Source organism: Fusarium verticillioides, chromosome 5 (assembly GCF_000149555.1).
Source record: "Fusarium verticillioides 7600 chromosome 5, whole genome shotgun sequence".
Classification (NCBI taxonomy): domain Eukaryota; kingdom Fungi; phylum Ascomycota; class Sordariomycetes; order Hypocreales; family Nectriaceae; genus Fusarium; species Fusarium verticillioides.
This window is the reverse complement of record NC_031679.1, coordinates 1,370,445-1,396,727: the sequence shown is the minus strand read 5'-3', so window position 1 is coordinate 1,396,727 and position 26,283 is coordinate 1,370,445. Positions and strand designations below refer to the sequence as shown.

General features: G+C 49.2%; 8 protein-coding genes across 20 annotated transcripts; 3 read left to right on the top strand and 5 right to left on the bottom strand.

The window, feature by feature from the left end:
- The first annotated feature begins 705 nt into the window (after positions 1-705).
- Positions 706-3,346, top strand: FVEG_02938 (hypothetical protein). Its single transcript, XM_018890481.1, has one exon. It carries the CDS (start codon positions 1,111-1,113, stop codon positions 2,953-2,955), a length of 1,845 nt encoding a protein of 614 aa, XP_018746795.1. The 5' UTR covers positions 706-1,110; the 3' UTR covers positions 2,956-3,346.
- Positions 3,017-5,861, bottom strand: FVEG_15156 (hypothetical protein). 6 transcript variants are annotated; one of them, XM_018904263.1, is made up of 7 exons: positions 5,690-5,852; positions 5,579-5,594; positions 5,502-5,511; positions 5,296-5,436; positions 4,790-5,238; positions 3,850-4,733; positions 3,017-3,797 (listed from the first exon to the last, which is right to left on the bottom strand). In XM_018904263.1, exons 1-7 carry the CDS (start codon positions 5,729-5,731, stop codon positions 3,540-3,542), a joined length of 1,800 nt encoding a protein of 599 aa, XP_018746796.1. In that variant the 5' UTR covers positions 5,732-5,852; the 3' UTR covers positions 3,017-3,539. The 6 variants fall into 6 exon arrangements, with proteins under 6 accessions (XP_018746796.1, XP_018746800.1, XP_018746797.1 ...); XM_018904267.1 differs by having other exon boundaries at positions 5,502-5,594; positions 5,690-5,861; XM_018904264.1 differs by having other exon boundaries at positions 5,579-5,855.
- A 675-nt stretch (positions 5,862-6,536) lies between these two features.
- On the top strand, positions 6,537-10,037 carry FVEG_15157 (hypothetical protein). 3 transcript variants are annotated; one of them, XM_018904269.1, is made up of 5 exons: positions 6,537-6,793; positions 6,868-7,182; positions 8,334-8,374; positions 8,428-8,591; positions 8,643-10,037. In XM_018904269.1, the coding sequence occupies exons 1-5, from the start codon at positions 6,750-6,752 to the stop codon at positions 9,702-9,704; spliced, it is 1,626 nt and encodes a 541-aa protein (XP_018746802.1). In that variant the 5' UTR covers positions 6,537-6,749; the 3' UTR covers positions 9,705-10,037. The 3 variants fall into 3 exon arrangements, with proteins under 3 accessions (XP_018746802.1, XP_018746804.1, XP_018746803.1); XM_018904271.1 differs by having other exon boundaries at positions 7,239-8,374; XM_018904270.1 differs by having other exon boundaries at positions 6,868-8,374.
- A 61-nt stretch (positions 10,038-10,098) lies between these two features.
- On the bottom strand, positions 10,099-14,783 carry FVEG_02943 (E3 ubiquitin-protein ligase hulA). Of its 2 annotated transcripts, XM_018890482.1 has the most exons (8): positions 14,130-14,783; positions 13,529-14,057; positions 13,389-13,411; positions 13,290-13,328; positions 13,132-13,237; positions 12,942-13,078; positions 10,878-12,882; positions 10,099-10,824 (listed from the first exon to the last, which is right to left on the bottom strand). In XM_018890482.1, the coding sequence occupies exons 2-8, from the start codon at positions 13,549-13,551 to the stop codon at positions 10,725-10,727; spliced, it is 2,433 nt and encodes an 810-aa protein (XP_018746805.1). In that variant the 5' UTR covers positions 13,552-14,057; positions 14,130-14,783; the 3' UTR covers positions 10,099-10,724. The 2 variants fall into 2 exon arrangements, with proteins under 2 accessions (XP_018746805.1, XP_018746806.1); XM_018890483.1 differs by lacking the exon at positions 14,130-14,783 and having other exon boundaries at positions 13,529-14,089.
- Positions 14,784-16,037: 1,254 nt separating this feature from the next.
- On the bottom strand, positions 16,038-17,666 carry FVEG_02944 (hypothetical protein). Of its 4 annotated transcripts, none has more exons than XM_018890484.1 (4): positions 17,375-17,666; positions 17,061-17,218; positions 16,747-17,003; positions 16,038-16,694 (listed from the first exon to the last, which is right to left on the bottom strand). In XM_018890484.1, the coding sequence occupies exons 2-4, from the start codon at positions 17,172-17,174 to the stop codon at positions 16,448-16,450; spliced, it is 618 nt and encodes a 205-aa protein (XP_018746807.1). In that variant the 5' UTR covers positions 17,175-17,218; positions 17,375-17,666; the 3' UTR covers positions 16,038-16,447. The 4 variants fall into 4 exon arrangements, with proteins under 4 accessions (XP_018746807.1, XP_018746808.1, XP_018746809.1 ...); XM_018890485.1 differs by having other exon boundaries at positions 17,061-17,221; positions 17,375-17,552; XM_018890486.1 differs by having other exon boundaries at positions 16,747-17,218.
- Positions 17,667-17,737: 71 nt separating this feature from the next.
- On the bottom strand, positions 17,738-19,394 carry FVEG_02945 (hypothetical protein). Its single transcript, XM_018890488.1, has 2 exons — positions 19,038-19,394; positions 17,738-18,983 (listed from the first exon to the last, which is right to left on the bottom strand). The coding sequence occupies exon 2, from the start codon at positions 18,951-18,953 to the stop codon at positions 18,222-18,224; it is 732 nt and encodes a 243-aa protein (XP_018746811.1). The 5' UTR covers positions 18,954-18,983; positions 19,038-19,394; the 3' UTR covers positions 17,738-18,221.
- A 193-nt stretch (positions 19,395-19,587) lies between these two features.
- Positions 19,588-23,642, top strand: FVEG_02946 (adenosinetriphosphatase). 2 transcript variants are annotated; one of them, XM_018890489.1, is made up of 5 exons: positions 19,588-19,901; positions 19,969-20,133; positions 20,190-20,870; positions 20,920-23,205; positions 23,256-23,642. In XM_018890489.1, exons 1-5 carry the CDS (start codon positions 19,818-19,820, stop codon positions 23,388-23,390), a joined length of 3,351 nt encoding a protein of 1,116 aa, XP_018746812.1. In that variant the 5' UTR covers positions 19,588-19,817; the 3' UTR covers positions 23,391-23,642. The 2 variants fall into 2 exon arrangements, with proteins under 2 accessions (XP_018746812.1, XP_018746813.1); XM_018890490.1 differs by having other exon boundaries at positions 20,920-23,642.
- Positions 23,160-25,373, bottom strand: FVEG_02947 (eukaryotic translation initiation factor 3 subunit I). Its single transcript, XM_018890491.1, has 3 exons — positions 25,079-25,373; positions 24,352-24,949; positions 23,160-24,304 (listed from the first exon to the last, which is right to left on the bottom strand). The coding sequence occupies exons 1-3, from the start codon at positions 25,126-25,128 to the stop codon at positions 23,939-23,941; spliced, it is 1,014 nt and encodes a 337-aa protein (XP_018746814.1). The 5' UTR covers positions 25,129-25,373; the 3' UTR covers positions 23,160-23,938.
- Between the last annotated feature and the right edge of the window lie 910 nt (positions 25,374-26,283).

Here is a 26,283-nt window from a genome sequence, read left to right as displayed (position 1 = left end):
TAGTTTCCGTTCTGAGACTCTGGTTCCCCCTTTCTGGCTGCCGACTGTCACTTCATCACCTCCTGCGGAAGGTGGGCGCATCTCAAGGGTGGATAGTACTACGTGGAAAGTGTTGTGAGAGACCAAGACTTGACAAATGCGAATATCAAGGGATAACAAGTCCAAGGTTTAGGTTAGACTTTGGGACCTTGGGTGTTGCTGAATCACATGAAACAACCTAATTATGCTTCTTGGCCACGTCTTCAAGACCCTCTACACTCACTCGGAAACAGTATTAACTGTTCGGTACATGGTGCTCCCCTGAAGCGAAGTTCTAACTTACCTAGCTCAGAAAATGTAGCATGATACATGTCCATAGAAGCGGACTTCATATGGTGGCTAACATGTAGAGGATCTGGCTAGAGTTTGGATACTTATGAGACACAACTTCGACCCCTCGCCTTAGAATGACAAGAACTGGAGGGAAAGCCTGGCGATGTTCCTGAGTCTCTTTCTGTCTCCTCGAATCCTGGTCTCTTCAATCGACAGCCTCTACAACAACGAAGCTCCGATACCACTACCCTGGCTTTATAGCACCTTGCTCAAGTTAGGTAGATAGCATACTGGTGGCTCCGCAAATCTCCAAGTAACTTCTCCACGCTCCAACGCCCCCCTCCACTCAGGACCAGTTCTTGGATTTGACTTGCGACTTCCCGGCGATTTCCAGTTTCCACCTCGACAGGGCAGGTACTTGTCTGGAAATCGTTCCCGTTCCACCTGACCTTTCTCTCAACACCACAACCTCAACTCACCAATTCTCACGTCACTTGTCTGATCTCACCCTTCTCTACCTTTCCTCTCCTCTTGATTTCTTCTGTTAATCTACTCCTGCTCCTACATCTCTTCCTGCGACAAAAGCCGCCGCGATCCCTCGAATTCTTACCAAGAGCAACCTCGAACATATCTTTCTCCGTCGCAAGTCCGAATAATATCCTGCTTTAAAATGCACTCTGGCTACGCTCTCTGAGCTTGCATTCGTCCGTCGATGCTTCGTTTTACCGCTCCTCCGTGGCGCGCATAGACTCTCCGACTCCTCCGGCTCCTGCATTATCTTGCATCACATCCGTGGCCATGATGTGGCCTCGGTTCAAACAATGGCTATCGAACTGGCCCTCTCGATTAGTCTTCCGCTACCTCAGCACCCTATTTCTTATATGCTTCGCTATCACCAATTATATATTATGGACCAGCAGCCAGGGCTGGGATGTGACAGAACCTAAGGGCCCAGTCACTATGGGCCCAAAACATCCGATTAAGAAGCTCATGGCAGATGCCCGCGCTCGCCATGAGGGCCTCCTTTCAAAACGAAGCCATAATCTTTATGATGCTGCTGAGCGTTATCGCGCCCGCCGAGGACGTCACCCGCCACCAGGCTTCGATAAGTGGATGGAGGCTGCACTCGCTTCCAACAGCATTGTGGTTGAGGATTATTTCGATCGTATATACAAGGATTTGGCTCCATATTGGGCGCTTGACGCTCACACCTTAGCCAGGCGCGCATCCGCCTGGCATTGGGTCGTGAAAGTTCGCAATGGCGTGGCCACCGGTGTTGGCGATGCAACCGGTCGTGTGCCATGGCTTGAACTATGGACCAAACTCGTCGGAGAGTTTGCAAAGGATTTGCCCGACGTCGACATGCCAATTAACTACATGGATGAACCTCGACTTCTTGTTCCTTTCGACGAATTATCCAAATTTGTCGAACAAGAACGCGACAATCGGCGCATTGCTCCTATGAAAGAGGTCGTCACAAGATTCAAGGCTTTGTCCAAGCTCGACGACGAAAAACCTCAGCCTTACGATCCCTACTGGTACAATAGCTCAGCTAACTATTGGGAACTTGCCCGTGTGACGTGTGACCCCAACACTCCGTCACGCAATGTTCAACAAGTCTCAGACTTTAAGGCTCCTGTTGAATATCCCTCAAATTGGAATCCCAAGTACGCTTATAAAGGTTATATAAAAAACTGGACTGCTGCCCAGGACCCGTGTTTACAACCACATCTGCGCCAAATGCACGGGAGCTTTGTTGCGCCTCTCAGTTTGTCTACTTCTACCGAATTGATCCCATTGTTTGGCGGATCTAAGCTTCCTATGAACAACGAGATCCTCATCCCTGGCGCCATGTACCTTACTGCCGACGAATTCTATTCTGGAGGGGAGAAGATGGGTCCAGCATGGCACGCCAAGAAAACCGGTGTTGTTTGGAGAGGTGATGCTTCTGGTGGCGAGCCGAGAGCTGATGTCTGGCATCGCTTCCATCGTCACCGTCTTATCCAGATGCTGAATGGCACATATGTTGACAGTGTTGAGCATCGAGGCGTCAAGCCCAAGACATTTCAACTGCCAACTCCCGACCATTACAACAGCACCCATCGCGCCTCCAAAACCATTGGTCAATGGTTGATGCAGATCTCTGACTGCGGATTCAAACGTCTTCTATGTGAAAAAGTTGGCTGTGATCCTGTCACCCCTTATTATCGTGAATTGAAGCATATGGCCATGAAGGAGCAGTACCGCTACAAATTTTTGCCTGATACCGACGGCAATTCATTCAGCGCCCGTTTTCGTGGCTTCCTACGTTCCTCGAGCATGCCTCTCAAGGCTACTATCTATGCTGAATGGCATGACGACCGTCTTACTCCATGGGTTCACTTTGTACCCTTCGATAATACTTTTCAAGACCTTTACCCCATCCTCGAATTCTTCACAAATGAAGAAGCCGGCGGGGATACCGCCGCGCGATTTATCGCCGAGAGGGGAAGAGACTGGGCCAGTCAAGTCTTGCGTCGCGAAGACATGTGTCTTTACACTTGGCGTCTGTTACTTGAGTGGGCTCGAGTCTGCGATGAAGATCGCGAGAAGCTTGGATTCATAAGAGACTTGATAGAGCCCAGAAAGGATTCAATACGGTAAACTGAGTCGAGTTTCGACAGCACATGTTTACAGCACACTGATCCACCACCAAACTGGATGGTTTAGGTGCTCACGTATATATTAATATTCACGGCGTGGCGTTACGGAGTTGGATTGTTTCTCTACGAGTGGCTGGATATCTGAGATAATTTGGATGGCATACGGGGCGTTCAAGACGCTTGACTGACTAAAAAACGTTCTATACTTGGGCGGCAAAATCATGTAATTGAGGCATACCCCAAAACAAATGACGTTGGATGAATGAAAGATAAGGACGAGATGGAATAGAAGGGGTCCTCTAATTCTTAATTCTCGACTGTAGGAAGTTGGGCTAATCCACCCTAGATAATAAGTATGATACCAAACCCTACCACAAAGACTCACACTCCGTACTTTGCCGAGATTGTAAAGTCAGGAATCAGATACAAGAGGAAGATGCCGATCATGGCTTCCCATCCTCATTTCGATGCCAATATATTGTAGCAATACCTCATTGCTACAATTCCATGCCACGCCCTTTATGAACCAACTCCAAAAGTCGCTCCCATATGGTCATTCAACTCTGTACAAGACAACGGGATTCTTCACAGCTGTAGGTTGGTAACAGGTTCGCGGGCCGGTTGGCCTTTTAGGTGTGCGGCAGAGCCCTTGAAAAGGGACTGCCAAATGAAAGCTTCACTCAGGAGTAGCTCAATATCCTTCTCCGTCCAATCCTTAGTGGGAAGGCTTTGGAGGAACATCATGATCTCCTGAAAGTCCATGCTCAGGAGCTTATCTGACCATTTCACAAGGAAGGCCGCACACACATATAGATGGAACTCGGAAAATCCTTGCTCTTCAGCCTGACAAGTAGTTAGTTTTTGGAGAGTTGCCAGCAGATGATTGTTGACAAACCAGATAAGTGTCCCACATGCGAACTGTGTTTTTGACGCTGATCTCACGCATCAAGAGACAGTTCATCCAACGGAAACTAAACTGTATGAATTCGATGCCTTCTTTTTCCAAATGCTTGGACAGGTTGCCGTCTATACGTGCTGTTAAATCACGGAGAGCAGCTACCTGGCGTTGAATCCCTGGTTGCGCCACGATATAGTGGTCCTGGATACCATCGAGAAGCTTTGTCAGACACCAAAAGGAATCGGCCTCCACCGCGTCTAACACGGACTTTGGGAGCTGTCCTGGGTCCATTCCAGACTCGATATCAGGATCTCCAATATAAATTCCTAAAAAGACTTGCCAAAAAGGCGTTACAAGGTCGTTGATGCCCTGCACATAGCCACTGGCAGGATGTCGAACAGCCCACACATACAGAATGCGCTCAAGTGATCGCTGCGTAGCTTCATAGCTGTACAGCTCAATATGCGGGTTTGTCCGGGGTACATCGATGCTGATTTGATGCCAGATGGCCTCGTCAAGGCCCCTTGTTCGGCCGGCTGGGGCTGTGTTGGCTGCAGTGGTCGTGGCGTTTCCTCCTCTCTCGAATGCCTGTCGTACACCATCCAAGTATTCCTTCCGTTTTCTCTCCAAGGTGGCGACCCGGCGCTCACTGTTCGCAGGAAGATAGCTGAGGAGGAGTTGCCAGGTAATGGCGCGCACCTCTTGTGGTACACCAGACCAGGCGAGTGACCTCAAATCAGGCAGTGAAATAGTGGACGCTTGTAAGAGCTTCTTAAACTTATTAATACGAGTAATTCGGGAGTTTATGGCATCGGCTTCCTTGGGAGTGGCATTGGCAGGAACCGTGGGATAGTTGATGAGATGCAGAGCGTTGGCGGGGTCTGATAGTCATCGTCAGTGCCTTATGCGACAGCGCTTTTAAGTGTGATCAGCAAACCTTTTAAGATTTCTTTATACTGAGGCCGAAGAATCTTCCCCTCACTCTTTTTGGGCATGGGATATGTGGGCGCCGGTCGCTCTATTGCGATGTCGGCACTATTTGAGTATCGTCTCGCCGAGAGAGCATTAGGAGGCCCTTCTGTTGTCGGTGATAATGTGCTTGATTCGGCCTTGTTCTGTGTGGCGATGCGCCGTGTTCTTCTCTTCATACTCGACAAACTTGGCAAACCAAAGTCATCCCCATCGTCATCCTCGTAGCCCATCATGTCGTCCTCATCTGCTTTCCAGTCATCGTTTGTATTGGAGAGAAAGTTGATATAGCTCTTGTATGGAGGTGAACCATTCTTTCCAGGCGTGGTCCTCGGCGGTGGAGAAGCTTCTTGAATCCGGATCTTAGCTGAAGAAGAAGAAGGAGGTGTTCGTGGTCGAGATGAGTTGGAGAGGTTTCTGGCAATTGACATCAGCAACACGAACTAAGCATTGAGCAGGGCCAAGGCAACGAACAAGGAGTCAAACTTGAGCATATCCGCATGCGAATATGAGGCGCCAACAACAAGACCTGAGCCATGGCCTGTGGGCGACGTGATGTTTCTCTTTGGGGTAGAGCTGTCTCGTGGTGGCGGTCTCCAAAATGGCGATACGGACCTAGTTGTATAAGCTTCAGCGCACAAGCTTGGAGGGTATGGAACTCGATATCAGCGAATACATACTCTGATCGGTCTGCCTCGAAGCAATCGAGCTTATATCAGCAAATATTCGACATCTCACAACTCCTCGCTGAACGTACCGACTTGGACCATCTCCTGGGGCGGTGGGGCTGTTAGCAGAGGCGGGCGCCATTACGTCGAGTCTCGTGAGTACAGAGCAGAGAGCTTCAACGCTGATAGTCATGACTTACAGATTGCGCGGGCTTCTTGCCGCTCCCGGATGACGGCCACATGGTTCGCTGAAGAGGAAAGGAGGCCGTGGAAAAGAGCCTTGGAAGGTATTTCACATGCTGCGGTGTAACGCGACGCAATGATGTTGTGAAGTGCAAGAAAGTCAGTAGGTTGGGTTGGTCGACCTATTCTACTATGGATCGATCAAACATAATGGAAACGGGCTTAATTAGGCTGCCCTGGCTCAACCACGAGATCACCCCGCAAACAGCACTACCATGGCTTGGAAATAGCGGGTTCGGACGGGTTCATAGCGGGGGTATCTGCTAATTGATGACTGTGTACCTTAACCCTGTGGCCTGAGCTCAGCTGCCAGGCCACTGGGCTGATTCCTCGCCCAACAGGCGAGGCGGTACGAGCCTTGTTACGGAGTACGAATAACTGCACCTCACCAACGAGCGCATGCGGTTCGAGCCAGATTAACAGAACCTCCCTTTCCATGTAATGCCCAAAGAACAAGGCAGCCTTCTTCACAATGGAGCTTGGAGAGTATGTACAGGGGAATTTAGGGGTTGTAACAGAGAAGCATGAATCTGTAAGGGCAAAATACTCTCAATTGGTAGGCCAGACTTCAATTTTGAATATCATCTACAAGTTCTTTCATTATCTTCCAGATCTCAGTGATGTTGGCATTTGGGTTTTGAAAAGACCCCCCCCCCCCCCCCCCCCCCCCCCCCAAAGACTCAGGTTCTTGCTGGTTTGTAACTGGTGGTGCTGATTTCTGATTGGTTCATCTTTGGCTTAGTCAGTAAGGTCCGTTAGGCTTTAGCTCCACGGCTCGATAACCTAGCACCTTTCTTTACCTTCATGGTTCAGTCGCCTCCTCTTCCTTTTCTTTGACTCTTGATTCGACTTATTTCTCAATATCAATTGCGCATCCCTTCTCACTTGCCCTTGTTCACTCACCCCCATTATAGCTTTTTAGTGTCGAGTGCCCGAAATTCGTCGTTCGTTTCTTTCGCGCTCCCTCAGCTTTCGAACTTGGTTATCACGAACGCGCGCCAAACCTCAACCGTCGCCATGACTGAGCCTGAGAACTTCGAGGATGATCTCTTCGCCGACCTGTAAGTATCCGTCGCAACATGAGCGCGAGCATAGACAGTGTGTGCGTCTACCTAGGATACTGACTCTTGGACAGCTACGATGACAACGATGCCGCAAAGCCCGCGTCTGCTCCCGCTGCAGCAGCCCCCCCTGCCCCAGACGTTCAGCCTCCTACTAACATTCACAACAACGACAATGATGACCATAACGGGATGCAGCAACATCAAGAAACTGGAGGTGATGAACACATGACTCAAGATCAAGATGACGACGACGACGATGTCGACTTCAATCTCGGTGGAGGAGGAGGATACGGCGCATCCGGTCACACAGGCCAGGCTGATATGCATGACGATGCTCCAACACCTCCATACGGAACCGTACACAAGGCGAGTGCCAAAGAAGATGGGTAAGTCTATGTTGTTTCTGCATTGTGATTACATTTCCTGAATTCGCTCTTGCGAGAATATCACGGTTCGCCTTGCGTGTTTACAATCCTGAATCCTCATGGCAACTGCCACGTTGCCACGTAGTAGTGGCCATCGATGTAGCATTTGCATACATTTCGGAACTTGGCTTGGCTAGAGATGGTCGTGGTCAAATTAAGAAAAAGAGGTTTTGCTATCGGAGACGTCAAACGGCAAAGATTCAGATTGGAGGAGTTGCCATTCTCATTCAAAGAGGATGTATGGATCAAGAGATATAACCAGTTGAGGCGAGTCCGCTGCTATTATCTATGGGCTATGAGAGGAAGAGGAGGATGTCACAATCGGTACTGGGATACGCCCTGTGGACGGACATCCCAGGATGAATCATTCGGCACTAGTCCAGACGAAAGACACTACTACTTGAGTCGTCCATAGCCCTCAGTCGCAGAGATCTTATTGAACCGACGGGAGTGGTAAACACTCTCGAGTGCTATAGCGAGATTCGCAGCGAATAGCGCTCGAGGCCAGTACCTAGCATGAGACAGAGACAGAGAGAACAGTCAAGACGATAGCACAAGACGAAATTTTATTCGACCAAGCTGATCTGGCATCTCTCATTGCAATGTCTGCGCCATACTTTTCGACTGTCATGGCCGTTTGGTCAACGTTTGTCAACCATGGTCCTTGTTATGTTGGCCTTGGTGTATGCACACGCAGGGATCTTACAGAAATTGCCGCCAACATCAAGCAAACCGAAGAAACGGGAACCTTCAGATCAATCGACCTCGCGCTGGGCTGTACCCTTCGCTGCATGCACCCATATTGCCCTGTACGACCCATTTTTTGCAAGGATACAACTGCTTCATCACATTGCAATCACCAAACCGCAGCCATCTGTTTTTATGCTGTATCAGGCATTCAAGTCTCAACTGTCGATTCTTTTCTCTAAGCCAGGGTTAAGGTTTCAGCAAACCATTGATCATTCGCAAACTCGCAGCCTCTAAGCAAGCCACTTCGCCATCAACCTGGGTCCTATTGTTCTATCAAGCCTAGGAGACCCGTGTTTAACAGCCTTGATATTCAAAATGCATAAACAACTCTAAAATGAAAGTATACTGACATGTTTGTGTAGTAAAATGTTCATAGGCGGTCTGAACTGGGAAACCACCGATCGTAAGTGACAAACACATGCAGCTCTCCAAACTTGCGCTAATGATTGCTGGTAGAATCATTGCGGGATTACTTCTCACAGTTTGGTGAAGTCGTTGAATGCACGGTCATGAGAGACAGCAGTACCGGCCGGTCGCGAGGATTTGGTTTTTTGACTTTCAAGGACGCCAAGACAGTCAACATCGTCATGGTCAAGGAGCATTTCCTTGATGGCAAGATCGTAAGTGATATATCTTAACATGACCAAACTCACATTCTAATTGCGTTGCAGATCGACCCCAAACGTGCCATTCCCCGAGACGAACAAGAGAAGACGAGTAAGATCTTTGTCGGAGGTGTCAGCCAGGAAACCACCGATCAAGAATTCAAGGAATACTTTGCACAGTTCGGCCGCGTCGTAGATGCAACTCTTATGATGGACAAAGATACCGGTCGTCCACGAGGATTCGGGTTTGTGACGTTTGAAAATGAAGCCGGCGTCGATGCCTGTATCAACGTACCACTAGAAATTCACGGAAAACCCATCGAGGTCAAGAAAGCCCAGCCTAGAGGCAACCTTCGAGAAGAGGAAGAGGCATCACGACGCGGCAAGTTTAGGAAAGACGGCGACCAGTCAAGCCAGGGCTCCATGGGCCAACAGATGGGCAACAACGGCATGACACCCCAAGTCATGGCCCAATACTTTCAACGCATGCAACAGTATTTCGCTATGATGCAGTCACAAATGGCCATGAGCCGAGGAATGCCCATGAACCCAGCCATGTGGCAGAACATGATGCAGATGCAACAGATGCAACAACAGATGATGGGTCGAGGAGGCGGTGGTGCTAATGCTCAGAACATGATGCAGAACATGAACCCACAGATGATGCAGCAGATGCAACAAATGCAGCAACAGATGATGCAACAGCAGGGCCAGCAAGGTGGTCAAGACGCTGCTTCCGGCAGTGCTAGTCCCACTGCCTCTGCCAGCGGCGGTGGTGGTCGGGGATACGACAATAACAACTACAATCAATACCAACAAGCTCAAGGAGGTCGTCGTGGGGGCCGTGGAGGCTACGGCGGTCATGGAGGAGGTCATGGAGGCTATGGTATGGGTGGAGGAGGGGGCGCCCCTACTTCATGGGAGGGCATGTACGACGACGTTCCTCAGCCAAACTCCCAAGGCTCAGGTGGCTTTAACCGTGCTGGCAGTGCCAGTGCGAACTCTGACCCGCAGCATGCACCACCCGCCAATGCGCCTACAGGACCCAAAAACGCCGGTAAACCTGGAGCTAATTACCGTGGTGGAGGACGGGGTGGAAACCGCGGCTTTCACCCTTACTCACGATAAAGACTCGTCATCAGATTTTGCTCGTAGCAAGGAGGGTTTGGGAGACTATGAACGCCGTCAGAATCCCGGCGAGGTGATGGGAAGGAGATGATGGTGTCAGCCATGTATAATAATGCGGAACGGTTGTTCATTCCGCTTACGTTTTGTTTTTCCTCTATTTTCCCAGAAATTTTGGTTTCATTTGGCGGCTTTCCAATGCTTTTGTTCATCAAGATGCAGCCAGGTTCGGTTGATACAAGGGGCCCAAATAGGGGGGATGGTCGGTCTTGCGAGAGCATTGCAATAATTAGAAATCAAATAAGTCCAAAATTGGTCTATCGAGTCATTATGCGTGTATTCGTTTTCGTGGTGTTTACTGCATACCTAGATGGGCTCTGCCCGACATGCAAAGGCGTTCGAGATTGATCATAACACTGCCGAGGCAAAATACGTTCAGAAAACAAGAGGTAGATAGTGAAAGTGATATATGTGATAAGTAGTTGAAATGAAGCGCTATAACCTTGTCCTTCTTCTTAAACTTCCAGCCCTTCCATGCTGGCTTCGGTGCTACTACCAACGTTACACGTAATACATAGCAAAGTACAGTTTCTTTCTTTCTTTTTTTTTTTCCTCTTCGTCTGTCAAGTATCATCACATCCAAGGACTCGTCTATCCCTGTGTATGGCCGGTAATTCCACAATGCCTGCCAATGTTTCCTTACGAAACAGATCACAAGGTGCGTCTATGATAATGGCAACACTCGAGTTCTGTTAAATCGTCTATTTACTGGGCTGACAGGGAGAAGCAGTTGTTGCATCGCATGTTGAAGGCAAATTAATCCCACCAACGCCAAACGACCCAGGTCTGTCCACTCTTGGGACTGAAGCAAATACCCAAAAGTTCGTGTATGTTAGCGAGGGTGCTCCCTATGGGGGCAGACAATCGAAGTCGCTGTCTCGCGGAAACTACAAAGCAGTACGACTGAGTGCAGTTTGGCCCTTTCCAGTTCAATGTCCCTGCTGAAAGTAATGTCGTTATCGTCTACTCTTGGCCAAAGCCCATAGTTTCCTCAACGGCGATGGTAAGCTTTTGTTGAAGCATTTCTAGACTCTTGTAAGGGGGCAAGTCAAGTCGATTGAAACTGTTGATGAGTCAGTGATTTGTTCTCAGAGTCAATTGTCATAATCAACTTACCATGTATGCGCCTTTGGCAGATTTGTGATTTCTCCCGCCTTCTCAATTGTAAATCGTCGTGGGCCGTCGCTACCTTGGAGATCCTTGAAGCCATTGACTGGGATTCGAGAAGTACCTGTAGTAAATTGTAGTAGACGAGACTTCTGCTCCCCATCCCACGAGCGTACTGTTGCCCAGAAGTTCTGCACGACCTCGTCGGATTCGGTATATCCTCGATAATCGGTGTGCTTCTTCCAGTCGTCAACATCAATTTCGGCAATACCTCCAATCAAAAGCTCCAGCTCGCGCTCATCAAAGACGTTAATAAGATCCTGAGGGATAAGCTCTTGGAACCCTTCCTTGAAAGCCTGGAACTGCTCGGCGATACGTTTCTCAATGCGCCACTTGACCATGAGATCAACGTACTCCTTCTTGTTTTCATTGGTGACATCAATATTGCGGCCATCAGGGATGAGATCCTCAGTAGTCATCACTCCAAATCTCTCGTCTTCGGTCGAGAAAGTCTGCTCAAGAATCCCGCCCGATATATCGTTATCCAGCATCCACTGCAATGATCGGTGGAAATCGGCATCCACGCCCTCCATATCGGCCAAGGCCACCGCCTTGCCAAGCATCATCTTGTACAAAGCGCCAATAAAGAACGCATCCAAAAATCGCCTGTGGAATATAGCCAAGCCGACAACACGGCCGATGAACTTGAAATAGTTGAGATGTTCCGGGTTGATGCCGGAATGTGGGTTAATCTGAAGGGTGTAATTATCGTGGGCGGAGTATTCGAATAGGCAATAGAAGGGGTTGAACATTTCGTGGGAGAGGAGGAAGAAGAATTCTCGAGAGAGACCACCGTAATCCAAACCATCTTCGCCGTCGAACTTGATCATAAGTCGTTTCTTCAAATCCGTTGCAGACTGGCGTGTGATCTCGGCAAAAGAGTCCTCGAAGATGTGAGATCGTCGCACCTTGATGTGGCATTGTCCACTGAGAATTCGCATGGCTGGCTGTGAGCGGAAGTAGATGAGCTTTCGTCTGAAGTCTCGCTTGTACTGAGGAACATTTTGGTCAAGAGACGACGGTAGTCGAGGATCGTCCCAAGTGGTAGTCTTGGTGTTATGATCAACAAAGTACACTCGAGCAGTGTTTGTCAGGCGCATCTCCCAGCCACTAGGCAGAGGACCAAGTTGCGATACGGGTTGCTGCTGGATCTGGCCGTTGGCATTATTCTGACCGCCATACATGCGGATGTATTGTTGGCGACGTGGATCTACCCAGGTCGTGGTTCTTGTATTGTGATCAACGAAGTATGGTCGACCTTCTGGGGTCCACCGTTGCTCCCAGCCAGGCGGGAGTTCTCCCGTTCCAGGGCTCGTCGCTCCAGTATGCATCACTGCGCCACCATTAGTAGCCGGTGATGCTGATGGCTGGGGCTGCTGGGCGTGCAGCGTCGGTGAATTGGAACCGGTTCGTTCCTCGGGCAAAGTGCGGTTCTGATGTCTCTGTCGCTCAACCTGAGTAGCTGCTTCTCGATCGTTTCGTTGCTCTTGGGCGCCAGAAGCAGTGGGTCGATTCCAGCTCGTTGTGCGAGTGTTGTGGTCAACGTAGTAAGTACGGCCGAGATTGTCTTCTCGGCGCTCCCAGCCAGCTGGTAGTCGACCCTGGGCATCCTCGAATGGGCTGAGTTGATTGCTTTGTCGAGTTTGTCCGGAAGCATTTGGTCCTGGAGCGCTGGTGCCACCAACAGAGCTGATGCTGGATGGACGATGGGCCAGGTTGACTTGTGAACCACCCGCGCCATTTGGTCCAGAAAGTGAAGATCCTGGTCGGTTTTCCGGTGGAGGGGCGGAGAGGTTCGAAGCGTTCGACGGGCCGGTGCCGAGAGATGGTCGTGCCGTCGATGCCTGGCCACCGCGGGCTGGTGCACTGAGATTGCAGGACAGGTTAATAATAAGTTTGCCGTGAACGACGAGGTTATCGGTTGATTTTTTAAGGTCTCGAGTAAGCATCTGGTCTGAAGCGCATGTCAGAAAGCTCCTCCACGGTTTCTGTCATAGGATCAAGTAAACTGACCATCGGCATCTGGGCTGAGCTCAGGGATAACATCTCCAACGCGAATGTTTATGACGCCTAGGAAACCCTGGTCCTTCTTCTTAAACTTCTTTTGGTCGAAAACTTGGACTGCAAGGATACCATCTTCATTGGTACGACTAATGATCTCGAGTTGGTTAAATTCTTTGTCTAAAGCGGCGGGGTACATTACAAGTCAAAGCTCTCGTTCCAGTATGGGTTTAGAGTTCTTTTGCTGACAGTCGTCGTTTTGGTTTGCTCCCCATTGATGGTCGCAACAGCGAAAGGGTCAGGGAAGCCTGACTCAAGTTAGCAGATAGGCCGAGCGAAGTTTCGGAATCTACTACGTACGGAAAACATCCCTCTTGTATAGGCCGTCGGCGGCGATAACTTGGATGATGTCAATATGTCAAGTCGAACGGTGGGGCAGGTTAATTAGCTGTAACTCACTGGTAACCCGAAGGTTGGGCCTGCTACAAGGAGCATTAGTACGGTCATCGTAGTAGCAGTGAAGGGGGAGATGGGTAAAGGTCAGACTGGAGGTGAAGCTGGACGCGATGCGATGGGCGAAAGGCTGGGAATGGACTTACTTAGAATCGGTGCGACTGGTCATGGTGTCACCTCTTGCGCTGCGCAGCGAGGGACTAAGTCACAGCGACGACAATGATAATAATCGATATTTCCGAGGTGAAAGGTTAGGGAGAGGTTCGGAGCCAGACAAATGCAATGAAGCCTTGTCGTAGAAGGCGCTCGCGGAACGTGATCAGTGGAGGTTGAAGGTTCACTGAAGAAAGTTGACGACGCTTGGTTTGGGGCAATGGGGGGAGGTTGAGGCTGTGCACGGGCGGCCCAAAAGACCCAAGACTGAGAGGCTAAGGCCAAGGCAAGACACGACTCCCCGCTTCCAGAGCGAGAACTGACAGCGGCCGGAACGGGAAGATCCAGGGTAGGAGTAGTGATCCTGAGGCTGCTGGGAGAGCGCAGCAAGATAAACCAAGTTGCTATAATTGAGCTGATAATATTCGTGAATTAGTAACGATAAATGGTGACAGAGAAGCTCGTGGATGGAGTTGATTGATCGTCACGAACCGTTTTGTGTGGGTTCAGTCTCAATACTCTCTGTCTCGTGGTTAGCGTTGATGATGCTAACGTTGGAAGGATAATCAATCGACCCGACCTGGCCTGACTAACCTTGGCGCCTTGTTACTCGAGTACGGTTTCATGGGCTGGGGTGTAGTCAGTGGGGGTACTCTTCTGATACCTTAGTTGATAGTGCTGCCAACTTGATTATATAGGTAGCTCCTACGTGCATGAGTGTTACAGCACGGTAGTCGTTCTGTACAATATATACTACACTAGCACTTTATTAGACATTGCACCAAGCAACATAACAAAAGGCAGCTCCCCAAGTGCATACCACCAAGATCAGAGGAACCCTTCCAATGGGAACTACTCCATCAGCCAGGGAACAAGAGAGCACCCATCCTAAACATAGGGTGCCAAAATTAAGTTATCAAGGTCCCCCGTAACCTTCGAGTAAGCCTACACATATACCTCTGTCTCTTAGAATCAAGTCCCTATGTTTTCTTTCATCCTTGGCTAGCCCGTGCTCTATGATCAACCCTGTATTATGTATCCGGGCCTTTTAGTGGGCTGCAATGGAGGCCTACAGATGACTAGACGACAAGTTATTACCTTGTATTAGTGGCTGGTAGGTAACCAAGAGGTTCTTTTGCATCCGCTCCTTTGGACGTTTCCACGAAACCCGCGATTAAAGATGAACGTTCCAGGATCGGCTTGTGTACTTTGATCGAGGGTATCTACCCGGTATTGCCTAAATCTTGACCTCTCGTGCATTCTAGTCACTTGCTACTAAGGCTGAGCAATGATTTCAAAGGTGTTCAAGAGCTCCAGTATTTTGTTGCCACTTTGGCTGAGAAATTGTCAAATAATGATTATGGCATCTGCCTTCCTGGGCTGCGGAATCCACGGCTGCGCTTTATTACGACGTATTTCGTACAACCTCGGCAGTAAACAGCGACTGCCGCTATGGAATCATAATCTCAGTCACCTGTAAGGGTTTGTGAGCGGATGTTCTGAGCCTAATTGCGGCGTACGGCTTACCGGCACAGCTTTCGTCAGGCATCGGGCGCTTAAGCAGGGTTGTTATGCCTTGCAGCTTGGTCGCTGAGGTTGATGCTTGTGGTTGAAGACTGGCAACATGGGATTCAAAAGGCTGCATTTATCAGGACACAATTTGAAACATGCCCCATACACACAGGATTCAATGTGTGCCTTTGTAAATTTCTCTTTCCTACGGAGTACGCCCAATCCTACCCTTCAGCCGTAACTTCGTAGTTGCATTACTTGATCAAGATATTTACAGTATTTGCATCTCTGTGACTGGGCAACTGCTGAGCCACTGGCAAAATGTCAATGACACCCTTGTTGATTGCGTTGACAACGCGCATCTTGAACAGCATATGTAATCTGGAGTAGTCGAGAATGACGACTCATGTACGAGCTATGTTATGGTAAACGTTTAATTATAGCCCACTGCGGGAGGAGTGACACATTTGTAATAGTATGGCTGTCTAAAGTGTGGAGTTGTTCAATACCAGCTTTGGTGGCTGAGCAAGAATATCAGACCTAAGAAGAAGCCTTGTTAAGAACCGAATCAACCATATATGAAAGAAAACACATGTTGCACTACAAGAGAGTATAACTACGTGATCAGGAACATTTCTGCATTGAGAGAGTATAAAGCTCGAGCTCTAGGGTAAGCTACATGTAATGTGGATTACCCAACGTATTAGCTTATTTAGCTTGCGATCTTCAGTGAGATGTCAGATCTTCCTTTCCATTATGCACCCTGACACTAGATTTGTCTCATTGCAATCACAGTCATTCCCGCCAAATATCCAAGCCTTGGCACAAACTGATGTGGGGGGTACCACATGGGCGGCCTCACACGCATACCTAGCTAGGATGAAGCTCCAAGATGAACGCGTGGCAACATGTCACTACTCTAAGCCTCCTATGGACCTACATTATCGAAGCTGCTTCGAATTGGCACCCTAGTCTAGTTATAATTAAAATAGCTGATTAGATTGCGTTTTAGCTCATGATGATTCCAGGTGACGTTTGCACTGAGTTAATGATGGGAACAAACATTGATGGATTACTGTGATTTTGCTAAGACGAAAGAAACGTCAAGACCGGAACTCCTATCCCTTCCCTCGGTGTTCATGGCTATCTGTGTGTTTTCCTGTTCCTGGATAATCGATAGTATTATACTGTTCCCCTCTCCTAGTAAAGCACCCTTCTCCTTATTACCATAACCCTAAATTCAAAGAAAAAGATGGATGGAAACTGTTCCATCACAGGCCAACATATCCATGCGCGTAGGGGTTGTTTTCAAGCCCGTGAGATTCCTCAACTTCGATCTCGAAAGGCCTAGGTTGCTCAGATCGTCGACCATGTCCCAGCGGCAGAGTGCCTCCCTGCTCCTAGTAGGGGGCGAAACCTCGCCCGCGACCACGGTAGCCACCGCGATAACCACCACCGCGAGGAAAGCTGCCTCGGCCATGAAAGCCTCGGCCACCGCGGAACCCACCGCGACCACGCCCACGGCTCATGCCAGGGACATTGGTGCGCTTGGGGGTCACCTTGATGTTACGTCCCTTGAAGACACTCTCGTTGAGAACAAGAGCCTGGGCGACCAAGCTCGGCTCGGTGAACTCGACGTAGGCGTAGCTACAGAGCGATATGTTAGCAATACTCAGAAAGCTCCCGCATACCAACATACCCCTTCGGTTGACCTGTGAACTTGTCAAGAAGAATGGTCACTCGGTTGATGGAGCCGCAGCTCTGGAAGTGACTCTGGATATCTTCAGGCGAGGCTGAATAATCGACGTTGCCAACAAAGATGCTGCGTGCATCGATGGATTCCTTGTCATCCGCAAGGTCCGCAGATTGCTGTTCCAGAGTTGCTTGCATCTCGCGAAGCTTCTTGGCCTCCTCTTCCATCTCTGCCACGCGGCGCTTCATGGCAGTGATTTCTTCCTAGGGGTGTGGCGTCAGTTTCCTTCTAAGATCCACCTCTTTGCGCGCCTAACACACCTCCTCAGCTCCTGACATCTCAGTTCCTTGCTCATGTTCATTGTCGTGCTCACGGTCATGATCGATCTCGTGCTCGCCCGTGGGCTTCTCGTCTTGCTTGCCAGAATCCGACATGTTGACTAGTTTGAAGGAAAGCTGGTAGTGTCTCGTGCACGATACTTCTACGTGAACCAGTATTAGTAAAAGGTAGGATGACTGCTGAGAGAGGAAAATGAACGATGCGCAATCGTTCAAAACAGGCTTGACATCATTGTACGAAGAGACAAGAATAGTGCAACAATGAATGCCAAAAAAATAGAAGAAGAGATATTTACCTTCGTGGGACAAACCTTTCGCGATGCAAGTGGAAGAAGAGAAGTAACAAAAAAGGTATAAAAAAAAGAAAAGCGCGAAGGGGTTCGAAGTTCGCGAACGACAAAAATGCACGATTAATGAGGTCAAGGCCGGGGTACGCAGCTACCTTTCATCTAGCGCCAGTTCCGAGTCTCGGGCTGCATGAGAGTTCCCTGCAAGTCAAAACCAATGGAAGCTCTGGTGTTCTTTGGTAAGTTCTCGGACCGAAGATAACCCGACAAGTTGGAGGCGTGAGATAAGGATTCTACATGTGATTACCTTAGGTAGGTTGGTAGGTATGAAGCTGTTTCTCTACCATCTATTATTTATTGAGAGTTGATATTGGTTGCAAGAAAAAGAAAAGTCTATTTTGCCTGAAAGAGGGGGAAAGCTAATGTGTTAATCTGACCGAGTGGCTTAGATCTATCCCTATGGGATGATGATTACATTTGCCGACCAAATGAATCTCTACCATCTACTCCTTCGACCTAGGAAGTTATAGGGCTTTGCCATACCATGATAGGATGACCAGTCGCATACAACCGTACAAGAAGTTTCGTTGGTTCAGCAGGAATAGTTAGAGAATCATCATCATCAAATTTATCGTGTTATGAAAAATATGGCAATCGCCAGACACAAAATGAAAACCAGACACCCCCAAATGCAATAGTTACGTCCTCCAAACGCCGCCCATGCTCTTCGCTAGTCAATGCGTCCGTCTGTAAACATGCCTCGTTCCATCCCATCCATCTAGTACCCAGTGCTCCGAGACAAATATGCTTCATGTTGTGTGTAGGGATAAGGAAAGGTGATGATCTCGGTGGATAATCAAGCATGTCGGCCACGCTTCCCTCCCTTTTCGAAAGGATCCTTTCCGCTTAGACTGCCAAGATCGAATATTTCCTCAAAGTTCAATTTGCGCTTGCTACCAGCCCGCTGTACCAAATGTCCCGGACCCCTCGGGCAAGATCGACTCGGACCACCCGCAAGCCTAGTTTTCGTTGGTCGTGTGGGAGCAGGCACATCATCGTGAGGTCTTGAGTCAGACAGGTCCAGAGTAGCGATATTCGGGTACGGGTGTGAAGACTGGAAAGTGAAGTTGTCTTGAGAAGGGACAACTATCGGCGTAGGCTGTTCGGCAACAGGAGGGATACTCGGTGGTGCGGAGTCGGTTCGCACTTGATTTGCCGGATGAGGAGGGATAGCCGTTCGAGTCAGCTCGGGCGATGAGGCTGTTTCTGCTTTGTCAACCTCGTCCTCACTCTCCGTGTTCAGAGAACTGCTTTCACGCCCATCGAGTCTTTCTGTGGCCCATTTCCGGATCTTCCACCCTTCTCCATCACCCAGACCCATGCCCTCTTTATCCAAGAATTGTAAGAGATCATCAAGGCAATCCTGATATCCATCGGCGCGAGCCTTGGACTGTCCTGCAGCTGAGATCTTGTAGAGCTTGGTAACCGACAGGGCAGCTGCCTTGAAGACATCGAGGAGTTGTTCAGGGCTTTCTTGCTGAGCAGGCTGCTTGCCCATGCTACCAGAGACGCCCCTCATAGGCTCCATCGTGATCAAGCGACGGAGAGATGTGGAAAACTGGAAACGAAGAGTCAGATATGTTTGAAAACGTCAAGGGGAAAATCGCCTCACTTGATGGTCAAAGGGAAGTAGTATTGGTATCAAAAGAGGCTCCCAGACCGGAGAGAGAATGTTATGTAGTCGCGGTGCACCAGAGTCAGACAAGCTGGTTATGTTGCTCCTGAAGAGCTATGATCTCAAACACAGTTGGGTAAGAAGGTCAAGGTTGGGGTCACGAAGCGTTTGCCCAGGTCATCCACTCCAACAGAGCATGGGCAGAGCCTGATGGACGGCACTAACCGAGGGGTCGGTACCTGTAGATGTGGGGGCATTTCAGCCACGTGACTGCATACAACTTTGAGAATTGTCTTTCAGCAACTCACCAGAATTTCTTTCAATCGCGTACTGGTACGAGTGCATAAGACAAGATCAGCTTAGCATGCTTAACCTGGGTGTTTTTGGATTTACAGTGACTTCCTCACACAAGATCAGTAAGACAGAGTGACGTCGTTAAAAAACCATCGGAATATCCTTTCTTCCCTTGCAGCATCGTGGGGCCCAATGCCATTTACAAGGGTCTATGCACGCCGCTAGCCCAGATTGGCCCCCTTCGAGGTGACCGTTTAGATTCTACCTGCCAACACCTTCGCAACAGCATTCACACTTTCTTTTCCAATCCTTCAAGCGACGTGACTGTGTTAAATACACCACAGACCCCTCAAGACATACACAAAATACGCTACAGGAGTCAACAAACTACTTGCATTGACTCGTGCTTCACATTGCAAGCTACCGAAACGCGTCTTCTGGACGCCAGTCGCGTAAAGAGGTTTATCCTAAACTCGACTCGCAATGGCGCCTCGCTCTCGAGCCAAAGCTGTCGATACTGACGCGTCCATGTCTGACGCGCAGGAGCATCGTCAAGAAGAAGAGATGGTGAGTTCCCATGTTCACAAGATTTTGTTCGTTTATGGCCGAGAGCTTGTGCTGACGGGTTGTTAAGGAAGTTGACGAGACCCCCGACTACACTGATACCGAGAACCCTAGCACTACTGCTAGCAGCGTCGCCGGAGAGCCTACTGGGGATGGCCGTAGGCGCCGCACAGAAGTCAATCAACTTCGTCGTAGCATTTTTGGAAAGAAGCACGATCGCTTAGGCGAGTCCAAGGTATGTTGCACTCCAAGAGGAGGCTATGATACGGAACGATCTAACTGAGCCTCTAGGAAGATGACACTATTCGTCGATTTCGATACCTCCTCGGCCTGACAGACCTCTTCCGCCATTTCATTGAAACAAACCCCGACCCCAAGATTCGCGATATCATGACCGAAATCGATCGACAGAATGCCGAATCTGCGCGGGGCAAGAAGGGTGCCGGAAGGCAAGGGGGTGCCACGAGCGAGCGACGCCGACGTACTGAAGCTGAAGAAGACGCCGAACTCTTGAAAGATGAGAAGCACGGCGGCTCCGCTGAGACGGTCTTCCGAGAATCCCCTCCGTTCATCCATGGCACCATGCGAGACTACCAGGTTGCCGGTCTCAATTGGCTGATTTCCCTGCATGAGAATGGTATTTCTGGTATTCTTGCCGATGAAATGGGACTTGGAAAGACCCTGCAAACTATTTCATTTCTCGGCTACTTGCGACACATCCTTGACATTACTGGACCACACTTGGTCATCGTGCCCAAGTCCACGCTCGATAACTGGAAGCGAGAGTTTGCCAAATGGACACCCGAGGTCGATGTTTTGGTGCTTCAGGGTGCTAAAGATGAACGACAAACTCTAATCAACAACCGGCTTGTTGACGAGAAGTTTGATGTTTGCATTACCAGCTACGAAATGGTGCTTCGAGAGAAAGCGCATTTGAAGAAGTTTGCTTGGGAATACATCATCATCGACGAAGTATGTGATTTGGAACAGTCGAGACTTGCATCAGCTAACAATTATCCAGGCGCATCGTATCAAGAACGAAGAGTCATCACTGTCACAGGTTATCCGATTGTTCTCCTCCAGAAACCGATTACTTATTACGGGCACACCGTTACAAAACAACCTGCACGAACTCTGGGCTCTCCTGAATTTCTTGCTTCCTGATGTTTTCGGCGATTCTGAAGCATTTGATCAGTGGTTCTCTGGTCAAGACCGCGATCAAGACACGGTCGTACAACAACTACATAGAGTCCTCCGCCCCTTCTTACTGCGTCGTGTGAAGAGCGATGTGGAGAAGAGTCTTTTGCCCAAGAAAGAGGTCAATGTTTATCTTGGCATGTCGGAGATGCAGATTAAATGGTACCAGAAGATTCTGGAGAAAGACATTGATGCTGTGAACGGCGCTGGTGGCAAACGAGAGTCAAAGACACGACTGCTCAATATCGTGATGCAGCTTCGAAAATGTTGTAACCACCCATATCTGTTCGAGGGCGCCGAGCCCGGACCCCCTTACACAACCGATGAGCATTTGATTTACAATGCTGGCAAGATGGCAGTTCTCGACAAGCTCCTCAAGCGGCTCCAGAAGCAGGGAAGCCGCGTTCTCATCTTCTCTCAAATGAGCCGACTATTGGATATTCTCGAAGACTATTGTGTCTTTCGGGAGTACAAATATTGTCGAATCGATGGTGGCACAGCACATGAAGATCGAATTGCTGCCATTGACGAATACAACAAACCTGGTTCGGAGAAATTTGTCTTCCTCCTTACAACGCGTGCTGGTGGTTTGGGCATTAACTTGACGACTGCCGACATTGTCATTCTCTATGACAGCGACTGGAACCCTCAAGCTGATCTTCAGGCCATGGATCGAGCCCATCGTATTGGTCAGACTAAGCAGGTTGTTGTATACAGATTTGTCACAGATAACGCCATCGAAGAAAAGGTCCTGGAGAGAGCTGCCCAGAAGCTACGACTAGACCAACTGGTTATCCAACAAGGCCGTGCCCAACAAGCCGCTAAAGCTGCAGCCAACAAAGATGAGCTTCTTTCCATGATCCAGCACGGTGCTGAGAAGGTCTTTCAGTCTAAGGGGCCTACCGGCAACATGGCCTCCAAGGATGGCGAAGTTGGTGATGACGATATCGACGAGATCCTTGCAAAGGGCGAAAACCGAACAAAGGAGCTGAACGCAAAATATGAGAAGTTGGGAATCGATGATCTGCAAAAGTTTACCTCAGAGTCTGCTTACGAGTGGAATGGCGAGAACTTCGCCAACACAAAGAAAAATATCAACATGACCTGGATCAACCCGGCCAAGCGAGAGCGAAAGGAGCAGTCATACTCAATGGATAAGTACTTCCGGCAAACTATGTATCCCAACCCCAAGGCCGATGCTAAGCCAAAGGCACCCCGGGCACCAAAGCAAGTTCCTGTTCATGACTACCAATTTTACCCCCCTCGCTTGCGAGATCTCCAAGATAGGGAGACTGCTTACTATCGGAAGGAGATTGGGTATAAGGTACCTCTACCTGACGGTGATGAAGAAAATCTTGAAGAACGAGAGGCCGAAAGAGCCCTCGACCAGCAGGAGATTGACAACGCTACACCTTTGACTGAGGAAGAGAGGGAGGAAAAAGAGAAGTTATCGCTACAAGGTTTTGGAGACTGGAACAAACGGGACTTTCAGCAATTTGTCAATGGATCGGGCAAATACGGACGAACTGACTACGAAGGCATCTCTAACGAGATTGACAGCAAGTCAGCCCCCGAAATCAAGGCTTATGCAAAGGTTTTTTGGCAACGCTATACCGAGATCGCCGACTACCCAAAATACATCAAGACTATCGAAGATGGCGAGGAGCGGACTCGCCGTATTGGCCATCACCAAAAGCTTTTGAGAAAGAAGATGCAGCAGTATCGAGTCCCTCTGCAGCAGCTCAAGATCAACTATTCTGTGTCGACTACCAACAAGAAGGTTTACACTGAAGAAGAGGACCGATTCCTTTTGGTTTTGCTCGATCGATATGGCATTGATTCGGAAGGTCTCTACGAAAAGATGCGAGACGACATTAGAGAGTCACCTCTGTTCCGATTTGACTGGTTCTTTCTCAGTCGAACACCAATTGAGCTGTCTCGTCGATGCACTACTTTGATCACTACTATTGTTAAAGAGTTCGAAGACGTCCCTGCTCGTGGCTCAAACGGAGTGAATGGAAAATCTAAGCGAGAGCCTGACGATGAGAATGACGAAGATAGCATTCTTGGTATGGCACCAGCAAAGAAGAAGGCCAAAAACGGCGTCAAGGTGCGTCAATAACTAATCTCGCATTGTCTACGACTAACGTGTTTTTAAAGAACAAGGCACTCGATAATGTCAAGTCCGTCAAGTCTAGCAAGAATAGCTCTGCCACGCCATCAAGAGCATCTAGTGTTGCCTCTACCGTATCCGCAGGAGGTTCTGCTAAGGGCAAGAAGGGTAAAAAGAAGTGAGGGAATATGGAATTGCCTTTAGTATGCTGGGTAGGCAAAGGGATAGACTTTTTGGCGTTTGGTTGCTTTGAGGACTTATAAGAGAAGCCAATGTGTATGTATTTGCTTAATCTAGCATGGCTGTTTGTACCAGGGGCCAGAAAATGCATCACACGATGCCCGACAGGTGGGAATACAGGCGTGAGAATGGCTGATAGTACAATGAAGAAAGTTACTTGAGCGGCAGAACCACCTGACTGATTGTCTGCCTGATATCTTCAACTCGACGTGCTGTGAAGTAGCGACCATGATGTTCATGACAGCATGGTCATAAGGATATCCAAAGTCGTAGAAACGTGATCAATCGTGCATTTCGACCTTTCCTTAAACCCTGGAGAGATGGTAAGAATTACAAGCCCATTTGTCAACCTCGTTATCTCCCCTAACACACTCAATTCTTCTTCCATCACATCCAGCTCCCGTTTATTTTTTGCCCCATTTGAACAAAAACATTTATTTGTTTGTCCCCCAAACGCCGTACTATGCAAGCACACAGGAAAAGAACGCATCTACTGCATTCGGTTGATTCGTTCCCTCTCAACCTCGTAGTTGAAGTCGAAGTAGCCCTTGTCGAAGTGGTGAACTCGCACGTATCCATCCTCTCCGCCGCTGGCGTAGCTCTTGCCTGTAGGATCGGCAGCGACAGTGTTCAGAGGACCGAAGTGACCTCGCACACGACCAATCTCGTCCTCGAAGATCTTGTGATAGAAACGAGCCTCGAACTTACCCTGACGGGCAGAAGTTCGGGTAACATCCATAGCGGCCTGACCACCACCGAGGATGACGAATTCCTTCTTGGGGGTGATAGTGGCACTGTTGAGGGGTGTGTCGGCTATATAGGTCTTGAGGACCTCGAGATCGCGGGCAGAGATGAGCTTCAAAGATTAGTATTTGTCATATGGGATAATCTGATCCGACATACCTTGGCGGTCTTGTCCTTGCATGCGGTGATAAAGTAGGTACGGTCAGGAGACCACTGGAGATCGACAATGGGCTGGTTGAGTTCATGGACGGGAACGTTGTCGAGGAGATCACCAGTCTTGGCATCGTATCGGCTTACGCTACCATCCTCATGTCCGGCAATGATGTACTTGCTGAGAGCACTCCAGCCAGCAACGGTGGCCTTGCTCTCGTCGCAAACAATAGTGAGAGCCTTCTCGTCGGTCTGCTCAGCGTTGAGATCGGGGTTGATGTCAATGACGACGATGTTGGAGAGGTAACCCATTCGCTTCTCGGTAACTCCCAGCAACTTGGTGGCATCTTCGTTGAACTCGACTCGCTTGACGGCGGTGGGGAACTCCCAGGTCTTGATGAGACGGCCAGTCTTGACTTCCCAGAGACGGATGGTGTTGTCGGCAGAACCGGAGGCGATCATGGTTGAGGTGGGGTTGACATCGACTGTCCAGATGGCACCGACGTGGCCGTGGTAGGTTCCAAGTCGCTCGCCGTTGTGGGAGAACCAGGCGCAGATTTGCTGATCCTTTGCGACGGAGAAGATGAGGTCGCCATCTTTGTTGAATCTGTTGAGCGAGGTCAGTCGAGACCGGCGAAGTTATCACAGGCTGTATAAAGGTATAATATTCTCCCTCCTCTTCACCAAGACCATAATACAGAGACATGTATAGGGACAGAACATGGCTCGGACATACCTGATCTGGGTGAGCGCACGCTCGTGCCCGGCAAGAAGAATGGGCCTCATATTGTCGATGTCTGGGGGGCACTAGGAGGGGTTGATGGCGGAGGCAGATTCGGAGCGGGTGGTTATATGGCGAGGGCTTTCGCGATGGAATTTTTGGCGGTTGTGCGTTTTGGTGGGGCAAAAATCGAAATCAGTTCCCCCGCCTTAGCTGAGCTGTGAGGGGCACATGGCTGATGCCTGATTTGTAGGGAGAGAGGTGTTAAAGTTGGGTTTAGCCATGTTTGGCACGCTGTGATGCCTATCATAGATCAATATGAGTCTGAGAAGAGTCACTGAAGGATTCAAGAGTCATCGTCTGAGTAATTCTTTGTAGAAATATTCAAGTCGATTCATATTACGACTCTCGTTTAGTCTCAGCTCACTTGTCAGCGAATCTGAGGCATCAACAGCCTTGGTTTCTGCAACAAAACTCAGGCATCCTCTGGCCGGCCGCTGAATTAACTCTAGCCCAGCGGCAATGGCTACGAATCTATCGTCCAAGTAGCCCTGCTGTTTTCAACAAAAGACTGTCTCTTTGAGGCTCTCAGCTGTTAAACCGCTCTAAGCAAGCATGACCTTAAGAACATTGATCTGTTCCAACTCAGCGACGCATCGCCTAGAGATGTGATGCGTCTCACGAAAGGGTACATCCTTTCGTACGAGATAATCAGCAAGATCAGTGGCCAGCATAAATGCATCTAGGGCAGCCTCTATCCGCTCTGACTTAATAGCCAGCGTAACGAGGATCCCTTGTGCAATCCGAAGACTATTAGAGATAGTCTTTGCACGATCCAGCCATCCATCAGTGTAGATAAGGGTATAATTCGTTATTAGCACTGTATTTCTAGTACCGCACTTGGTCAAATCTGCTCAGAGGCAGCTCAGGCTTGGCACCATGAGCGGGTCGAAGGTAAGATCTGTCACGGTGACTAACTACCTTATACAGGTAAAATTCTAGAACTCTGGCCTTTGTCAATCTCAGTGTAAGACCACTTCATTGAAGGCATCACCGCCAGACCTATTCGGCCCCATTGGTCTTGGATGTCCAGTCCGTTGAGAGATACGTTAATGTCCCTTCTTCAAGGCAGGCACTTGACATAAGATTCTGCGGTAATGCAAAGTCATTCACGCGAGACCACTGATTGCAAGTATTCGAATATGGACGAGATGCAAAGA